Source organism: Fulmarus glacialis, unplaced genomic scaffold, assembly GCF_000690835.1.
Source record: "Fulmarus glacialis isolate BGI_N327 unplaced genomic scaffold, ASM69083v1 scaffold11971, whole genome shotgun sequence".
In the NCBI taxonomy this organism is placed as follows: domain Eukaryota; kingdom Metazoa; phylum Chordata; class Aves; order Procellariiformes; family Procellariidae; genus Fulmarus; species Fulmarus glacialis.
Window position 1 is genome coordinate 688 of NW_009194752.1, and position 9,682 is coordinate 10,369.

Consider the following 9,682-nt stretch of genomic DNA (forward strand, 5'->3'; position numbering starts at 1 on the left):
TGGTGACTCCACCACTTCCCTGGGCAGCCTGTTCCAAGGCCTGACCACTCTTTCAGTAAATAAATTTTTCCTAATGTCCAGTCTAAACCTCCCTTGGCGCAACTTGAGGCCATTTCCTCTCATCCTATCGCTAGTTACTTGGCAGAAGAGACCAACCCCCACCTCGCTACAACCTCCTTTCAGGTAGTTGTAGAGCGCGATGAGGTCTCCCCTCAGCCTCCTCTTCTCCAGACTAAACAGTCCCAGTTCCATCAGCCGCGCCTCATAAGACTTGTGCCCCAGGCCCTTCACCAGCTTCGTTGCCCATATCCCTTCTAACTCGTGTGCTTGGTCCCCGTGAATGTCTTCCCCTTATCTGTTCTTGGGATAGGGGTAGAAATACCCCCAAGAAACAATGCTTGTGTTTATGTGATAGTGTCCTGGTTCTGGCTGGGACAGAGTTAACTTTCTTCCCAGTAGCTTGGGGGATGTGCTGTGTTTCGCGTTTGGTATGAGAGGAGCGTTTATGGCCCATTGATGCTTTGGTTGCTGGGTGGTGCTTGCACCGGGGAGTTTTGATTTTTCTCTTTGGCCTCCCATGCCCTGCCACGTGTAGGGGAAGCTGTGTGGGGGGAGCACAGCCAGGGTGGTTGACCCAGCTGGCCAATGGGGTATTCTGTACCATGTGACATTATGCTCAGTATAAAAACTGGGGTGTGGGGGGGCTCGCCCCCCGTTTGGGACATGCAGCCGGTGGTCGGTGAGCAGTTGCATTGTGCATTGCCTGCTTTGTATATTCTGCTATTGTTGTTGTTCTCATTGTTATTATTACTGTTCTATTTCATTTTATTTCAATTATTGAACTGTTTTTATCTCAACCCACGAGTTTTCCTACTTGTGCCCTCCTGATTCTCTCCCCCATCCCACCGGGGGGGGTGAGCGTGTGGCTGTGTGGGGTTTATTTGCTGGCTGGGGTTAAACCACAACAGGTAGGGAATGCACCCATCCAGGGGTTGGACAGGGAAAGTGTGTACACATTCCCTTCTTTGGTTTCAACTTGTGCAGACTGTTTCCCCTTTGAAGTCCATGTCTGTAAGTGGTAGGGCTGAGCTGGGATGTTTACAGGTGCCCCATCCTCTGATCATGCCTCCAGTGCCTCCTGAAGGAGCCTTGTCCTGTAGAAGAGACCTTCTACATTTCAGAGCTCAGTTTCTGTGGGTAGGAGATGGGATTAACAGCATGATTTTGCTAGGACAAGGTCTGGGGGTTCACCTGTCTTTCTTCTACAGCCTTTGGATTCCTGGTGTGTTAAAGTCTCATTGGTCATGGAGGAAATTGGGACCTGAGCATGCATATTCCCCCAGGGTTTCTCTGCAGTGCCCATAAGGGGACTGGGACCTTTTTCCCTTGGTCAGTTTCCCATTTTTGTGGCATCTCTGGGAATAATAATTTGCCTATGTCCCCTCTCTTGTCCAGCAAGGAGCAAAGGCCTGTGTGGGAATGAGTTCCATAGCCATGTCCCTTTCTTCTTCCCTCAAATGCTAGAACTGCTGCTCTTGTGGAGGTCCTCTGCATATTCACACCTACAGAGAAGCATCAGAAACTGTAGGGTTTCCTCTTCAGCTTACCAAGCCCAGACAGCTCTGTGACACCATGTCCTGGGTGGAGATGGTGGCTGCAATCCTGTGGCACTCCCAACAATTTTGGTGGTGCTCAGGATTGCTGGGACCCGTGGGAGCCTGCCATCCGGATGTGTGAAGAAAGACTGGCTGGAAGTCATCTCCTTTCATCAGAGAATGCCTGCATTTGGTATTCTCTCCATGGCCCTGAAGAACAATGTTTTGGGGGGGAGATAACAATTGCTATCCCAGAGCTAGGGTGCACATAAAATACTGGTGAGCTGCAGAATGGAGAGGTGAATTATAAAGTGGTGGACCTCCAAGTTCAAAAGGTGATGATCAATAATGCAAAGTCTATCTGGCAAATGGTTATTAGTAGAATCCTTCAGGGATCAATACTATGTTTATTAACAACCTGGATGGTGGGACAGAGTTCACTCTCAGCTACGTCGTGGACGATACCAAGTTGGAAGGAGCAATCGATATACTGGAGGGCGAGGCTACTATTGAAACTGACCTTGACAACCCAAGTCTTGACATAAAAGAAACAGCACTAAGTTCAATGAAGTTTAGAGCAAAGTCCTGATCCTGATGTGGCATAACGTCATGGAACAGAAGAGTCTTGGGGCTGATTGGCTGGAAAGCAGCTTTGCAGAAAGAGACCTGGAGGTCCTGTGAACAAGTGAACATGAGTCAGTAAAGAAAGCATATTCTAGGCCATTTTAAAAAGAGCATAGGTCAAGAAAGGTGATTCTTCACCTCTGTTCAGCACTTGCAAAATCCCTTCTGCAGTACTGGGTCTAGTTTGGGACTCCCCAGAACATGGTAGACTTTGGTATACTGGAGCAAGTCCAGAAGAGGTGGAGGCTGGAGCACAAGACATGATGCTGAGACAACTGGGTTTGTTCTATCTCAAGAAGAGAAGGCTCAGGTGGGATCTTAATGTGACATTCAGCTACCTTTTGGTGGGGTATATAAAAGGCAGAGCTAGATTCTTGCAGGTGCACAGAGATAGGATGAGAACCAATGGACACAACACGAGAAATTTCAGTTAGATATTCAGAAAAGATTTTTCACTATGTACTTAAATACTGGAACAGGGACCCTGAAAGTCTTGAATATCTTGTAGATTTTCAGAGCTGAACTGGACAAGGCCTTGAGCAGCTGCTCCAGTTTGGGCCTGCTTTGAGTGGGAGTTGAATCAGAGATCTCCAGAGGTCTCTTTCAAACTATATTACTCTGTGATTTGTGATCATCTAATGATTCTACAAATGATGATTTTAAAAATACCCTACAGGACCCTGTAGTCAGGTACTCCCATTTTCTACACTTCTAACACTCTCACAACTCCCACAGAGATTCTCTGCCCATTTTCCTGCAGCACCACTTCCTTTTGCTCCCCTGAAGCATCTCCTTGGTCTTTGCCTCTGTCCTGCATTGTTCTCCTCTGTCTAGAACCAATATTTATCCTGCACACTTGAGATTTAGTATCTAATATACTTTTAATTCCTCATGACTGAGTCAACCAATTTAGCAGCTGAAAAAAAAAACCCAAACCACACAACTGATGCTGTTGTTCACAAGGCCTTTGAGAAGAAAGCAATAGCCATTGTTCCACCTAAAAACCTGGAATGAATGCTCAAGGATTATTTGTTGCATGAGATTTCTTTTTGGATTGACAAATGAAAGTTCTTAGGCTTTTGCTAACCCTGTCTATCCAAAATCCATCTCTTCTGCTCCAGCCATGCTAACTTGAAAACATCTGAAGCTTTTTGCTTGTGCTGATCCTTTCCCCAATGTAGAGGTAAAATAGCTAACACCTCATAGGCAGAGTTTTGCAGACTTCTCTAGTTAGGAGATGTCTGCAGCGTGACTTGATAGCCTCACTGAGTCAGCATGACGCAACTGTTGAAGAAATTAATTTTTTGTAAAAGGATGGACTGTCTAGACACTCCTTATCTGAAGTAATCCATTCTCTGTTGTGATTTACCATGTCCTGCTTCTCTGACACATCTTGGTGAAGAATGAGTCGTATAACCCAAAGGTGTATAAATGCTGTAACTGACCCATTTGGGCAGAGTTCACATCAGCAGAGTCTGTCACTGCTGCTCTCTGCTCTCCCGTATAGTAGCAATAACCTGCTTCTGACCTGACCTGATCTCAATTGCATCATGGTTATTCTGTGACACCAAGCAAAGTAGAAGTTGCAGATCTTGTAGAGACACTGTTCAGTGTTGTGCTAAACTCTGGGGGAAATTTGGATTGTAGAGACAGCACGTGAAAGCGCCATGGTTTACAGTTAAATGTATAATTGCTCCCATCTCTCTGCTGTAAGGTAGGGTCATTGTCAGGGTCAGCTGTAGGGTCATTCTGGTTTTTTTCTTAAGTGCGTTTTCTCTTGGAGTTACGCTAGCCTTAGACCTCTTTGTCCTGCTAATATCGATGTGTTTCCTTTACTGCATTTTTGTCACTGTAACTTTTCTTGTCCTCCATGCTGGGAGCGTGAGGAAATGTGCACAACTCATAAAGGTCTCCATTTGCAGGCAACAATAACAGTCACTTGACTGTGGTGGTAGTCTGTCTTGTTTTAGAATTCTGCTGTGGGGTGGCAGTCACCTCACCGAGAGTGTAGTTGGGTGTATGTCACATGAGTGTCACCCCCTTGCCTTGATCACAAGTTGAATAGCTGAGTGTAATGAGAAATGATCAGCAGGACAATGTAAATAAGAACTGCGTGTGATGAGCCTTTGCAGAGGCCACCAATCAACAAGTGACAGGAGAACAGTACCTAAAACTGCTAGAAAGGCATACCATGATATCTCTGGGGACTGGCTGGATTGACAACTTGTGCTGACATTTGTCTATAAACCCCCTGGTAATAGAGATATGGGGGGAACACTGGTATGCAGACACTGTAGAAATGGAGGACGTGAGGTGGAAAGGATCTGTGTTGGTGCCAAGCTGTTACTAGCCCCCAAAAGCAAGAGGTAAGCGCAATTGTCACAACAGCATGGCCCTCCCAGGCTTCATAGTTCCAGTATGCCTTAGGCTGATGGATGCTGAGCATCTGTGATATGACTACTGCACTCCCAGTGAGCCACAACACCAGCAGCAGATGTAACTGCAAGAAGTGTCATATACCTATAAAGTTTGAGTTACATATTGAAACTCCCCAGCTGGTGTCTGCATAGAAGAAACAGAAAACTAATTTACAGTTAGTACAATGTGAATAAAGAAAGCTGCTTTCATAAAGGTTACGATTACTAGGACCCGATGGCCATTGATTAGCTTGCACCATACTAGTTTTTATCATAATTTTTGTGTGTTGAGTGTATACACCTGTGGAAACTTAAGCTATTTGCCCACTGATGATGTATAATGCAAGTGAAAGTATAATTGCATCTATATATTGCATGTATTTGCCGGACGACGGTAAGTCCAAGGGGTGGAATAGAGTGGGAATAGCACAACCTTACCTTGATCAAGAGTTGAGTAACAGAGTGTACAGGACAGTGCAAACGAGCTGAGTGTGATGAGCCCTGGTACAGACCATGGATTAACAAGTGGCAGAATAATACCTGAACCTGCTGGAAAGACATATCACAGTATCATCTTGGATGGTTCCCACTCTTACATCAGAACTTCCTCATTACCAAACGTCCTATGCTGTTGATTTATTACTAGCTCCAGGAACATCATCAAAGTAGACAAAAACATGTTACCAATAAACAGATGGACTATAGTTTGAGTCCCCCTCTTTCCTCCTGTACTAAATGTTAAATGGTAATTTTGTTTATTTCTTCTTGGTGCGTGGTGAAGGATTTCAACCCAACCTGTGAATTGCTTCCCTCAGGAAGAGGGAAGGTATTAACAATCAAAGTAGAGTTTTGATTCCTGCAGAACTGACATTTGCAGTAATGTCTGTTTGTCCTTTCCTTTTCTCCAGTTACAAAATGGGCTGATTGAGATGAGTGAGTCCTAATTTAAGTAAGGATCTGGGATACTCCTTCTCACCCACTTAGAACCTGACTTGGCTTACAAGTTCTTACAAGGGTATATTTCCTCCACTAGCTTTAGATCTCTGCTTTAGGAATCCATGTTAGTCACTTTACTCCTAATAGTGAATAGACAAAGATGGTGCTGAAGGGTGGTTTATTACTCTAGTTCCTGTCTGATGTTGGTGCTTTGAACTTAGGTCCTGGTGGTAACCACAGTAGCTAGGGAGCTAGCTGCTCCTTAGTTCATGTGAGGTGGAGTGAGGTGGAGTGGGCTCCCTTCAATTGTCCTGCATGGGGGATGGGATAACCCTATCCATAGGTGTAGGCTGGCTGTGGAGCAACTCTGCAGACAGACCTGTGGGCTTCTGGTGGATGACATGCTGAACACATCAGCAGTGTGCCTCTGTGACAGTGAAGGTTCACTGAATACCGGGCTACGTTCGCAAGAGTGTAGCCAGCTGTTCAGGATAGGTGATAATTTCTTGTTGCTCGACACTTGTGAGACTGCATCTGGAGAACCGGGTACAGTATAGCTGCCCCCGCCCAATAAAAAAAAAAACCAAAGATGTTATCAAAATGGTGTGAGTCCAATGGAGGACGAGCAAGTTGATCAGAGAACTGGGGCACGTGAAGAGAAGCAGAGGGAGTAGACAAAGTTTAGAGGAGGGATCTAGCTGGACTGTTCACTGTCTGAAGGGGATTTATAGAGAAGTCAGAGCCAGACCTCTCAGAAGTGCACAGTGAAAGAACAAGAGGTGTGGGTCGTGGCTTAAACAAGTAAATCTCCACTGGACACAGGGAGATAACTCTTCACAATGAAAACGGTGAAGCACGAGGCAGAGCCCAGGGAAGTTGTGGGAACCCCATGCTTGGAGATATCCACGCTTACCTAGAGAAGGTCATGAGCAACCTTGTCCAGCTTTGAAGTTAGCCTTGCTTTTAGCAAGGGATTGGACCTCCAGAGGTCCTTTCCAATCTCATTTTCTCTAAGGTTTGATTATATTCTTGCGTTCTTCAAATTTTCACAAATGTTCTCCCAGAAGATGTTTGGCAGATTTGTATAGCTAATTGGTCCCTGAGGTTTGACTCAGTGAGGAAGTACAAGAATGTAATATGCTACCACTATTATATAAAGGAGCTGAAAAGAGAGGAAATTTATTTGCCAAAAATCAAATGTCAAACTAAATGAAGGAGAAACACCAGACGCAGAATCCTTTATGAAGGATCCTGGATTGTTGTGGATATACTGGTAATTATTTGGACCATTTCTTAGAGTTTGGGTGTGATTTTTTGGAGACAGGGAAAGATTAAAGGGACAATGGCCTGGAAAACTGAATTCAGTCTTCAAACTAAAGTAAAAGCTTTTAGTTGTTACTGAGGGAGTTTCTTGTTTTAAGGGACCACCCTCAGCTTCCAGATAATATCTGTCCATCTGTGGTATTAAAAAATGTGTTCTATATTTTATATGTTTTGTGAGAGGGGAGTTGTTTTGTTTTGGTGTTTTTTGAGAAACAACCATGAGATGATGCTAATAAAACCCTGTGTTTTGCTGGAAAAAGGGCACTAAAGGGGAAAGATTTGATGGGAATAGAGTGATAAGAAGGGTTGTAGCATCTTAGCTCATATCTACCCTTTTGCTGAGCATTTTGTAAGGAGCATTTGAAAAAGGAAAATTGATTGGCATGTTTGGTATGGGCTATGAGCTATCTAAGATGTGCTTGCTTTCCCTGGAAACTTACTGTGTTAGTGTTTATTTCAATCATTCAGAAATATCTGAAATGAGTCTGAAATGAGTCTAAAACCAGATTCAAAGATCCAGACACAATAGATAAAAACCTGGGAGCTCTGAGTGCAAAACGAGACGTATATCTCTTTGTAGGGCAAGGAGGGCTGGAGTCTGGGAGAAAAAGGAGGGAGAATGCAGTTGAAAACCCGTAATGAGACCTTGCAAGCCTGCAAGAAAAGAATGTGATTGAAGGGCTTCAGCCAGAGTTTTCAGGTTCCACTTCATTTCCACAAGGTAATGGCAACCACAGTGATGACTGTTGTGGTAGTATAGTACGGTAATGCAGTAGACACAGTGCACTGGACAATGTACATGTCTGAGTTTGGGGTAGGATGTTGTAAGGTGAAGGGATACTTGGAGACAGGTGCTCTGAAGATGAAAGAATGACTGTCAGTATCAGAGTTGATCCACTGGAGCTGTAGAGCTGAGGGTAAATGAAAAGTAAGCAGAAAATTTTCCCATACTTTTTCCCCTTCCCCCTCTTATGCTCTTGCTTGGAGTAGCATCCATCCATTTCTCTGTGCATTTTGCCTTCTGTCAGTGGTAACCATCCTTCTCTTTGTAGCATTGCCTATCTTTTTATTTGGCCTTTTCTCTGTAGAGTCTCTCCATCTCTCTGTCTTTTTCTTTTTATCTCATTTTAACTGCAGTAAGTTTCTTTTTTACAATACTAATGTATCCATCAACTAGTCTAATCTGCTTCAGTGTTAGTCTACAGTGTGATTGCATTCTTCTGCAGTACTGCTTTTGAATTCATTTCAACTAGGTCTTTGGGCACTTACTCAAAGTACTCACTGTGTGCATTTGGCTTTTTTTTATATTTGATGGAGGGTGAATGTTGTCAGACCATTCAGAGATTCATTTGTCCTAGGGTCTATAGCAGTTTCTGCGTGTGCACCTCTCTCAACTGTACTAAGAGGGAACTGTATGTATCATTTTAACTGAAGTGAAGACTCAGTGTTACAAATGGAGCTTGGAACTCCATTTATGTGAACAAGACTGTTAATATGTGGTTACTGTGGCTGCTCCAGCCTTTTACAAGGGGTTCATTACTGGTATTGTCCTTTAATGTTAGCAAAGCCAAACTGTCTTGGGCTCTGTTGTTTTCCACTAGTTCTCAAAATGGGCCTTTTTTTTTCTTTTTCTGCTAGCAATGAAGCCTCAATGAACCACACAACAGTGGTGGAATTTGTCCTCTTGGGGCTGACCAATAGCCGCCACTTGGAGATCATCCTCTTTCTGTTTCTTGTGATTGCCTACTTCTTGATCCTGCTTGGAAACATTACTGTCATCAGCATCACTCTTGTGAATCATTTCCTTCAGACCCCAATGTACTACTTCCTCAGAAATTTTGCCCTTTTGGAAATCACTTTCACCTCCACATTCATTCCCAGCACCCTCTACAGCCTTCTGACAGAGAGAAAGGTGATTTCCCTGCCTGGTTGTTTCCTTCAGATGCTGCTTTTCTTTTACCTGGGTACCTGCACATTTTTCCATGTGGCAACAATGTCCTTTGATCGGTATGTTGCCATTTGCCGCCCTTTGCATTACACAACAATTATGAACAACAGATTTTGCCTCCAGCTGGTCCTGGCTTGCTGGGCAGTGAGTTTTCTCTTGATGTTTCCTCCCACCATTATGATTGTCCAGTTGCCATTTTGTGGTCCCAATGTCATGAACCACTTTTACTGTGATACTTCCCTGTTGTTGCAACTGTCCTGCACAGACACAGGGTTCATCGAAGGACTGATGCTTATCATACTAATTATCATCATACCTGGTACCTTAATAGTAACTGCTGTGTCTTATGGCTGCATTATTATCACCATCTTGAATATACCATCTTCAACAGGTAGGAAGAAGGCATTTTCCACTTGCTCAGCTCACCTCATGGTGGTGATGATATTTTACAGCACATGTATTTACAGGTATATCCGCCCAGCACAGCGAGGTGGGCAGGACTCTGACAAAGTTCTTTCTTTCTTCTTCTCTGTGGTGACTCAGATGCTTAACCCATACATCTACTCACTCAGGAACAATCAAGTCAAACAAGCCTTAAAGGAGAGAATGTTGAGGGCATTTTCTAGCTCGCTGAGGCAGTTGTGAATGTTGGAATAGCCCATCCAAATGACTGAATTGTTTCCCAGATGCAACATCAGCATTGTGTAACTGTGAATTAAAGATGCTGATTTCAAATGATTTATGCTTTCTACATGTTATGTAGCTCCTTCTTCTGTTACCAACCAAAATATGCCAACACAGAAAGGATCTTCCAGAATCATAGAATCATAGAATCATTA

At 43.9% G+C, this 9,682-nt stretch overlaps 1 protein-coding gene across 1 annotated transcript; it reads left to right on the top strand.

Moving 5' to 3' along the window:
• Window positions 1-8,546: 8,546 nt before the first annotated feature.
• On the top strand, window positions 8,547-9,488 carry LOC104084138 (olfactory receptor 49 {ECO:0000312|EMBL:EDL36361.1}-like). The gene has a single exon (XM_009587868.1). The coding sequence runs from the start codon at window positions 8,547-8,549 to the stop codon at window positions 9,486-9,488; it is 942 nt and encodes a 313-aa protein (XP_009586163.1).
• Window positions 9,489-9,682: the final 194 nt, after the last annotated feature.

Coding starts and splice junctions, on each gene's coding strand:
- LOC104084138 (XM_009587868.1), top strand. CDS start 8,547: ATGAACCACACAACAGTGGTGGAATTTGTCCTCTTGGGGCTGACCAAT.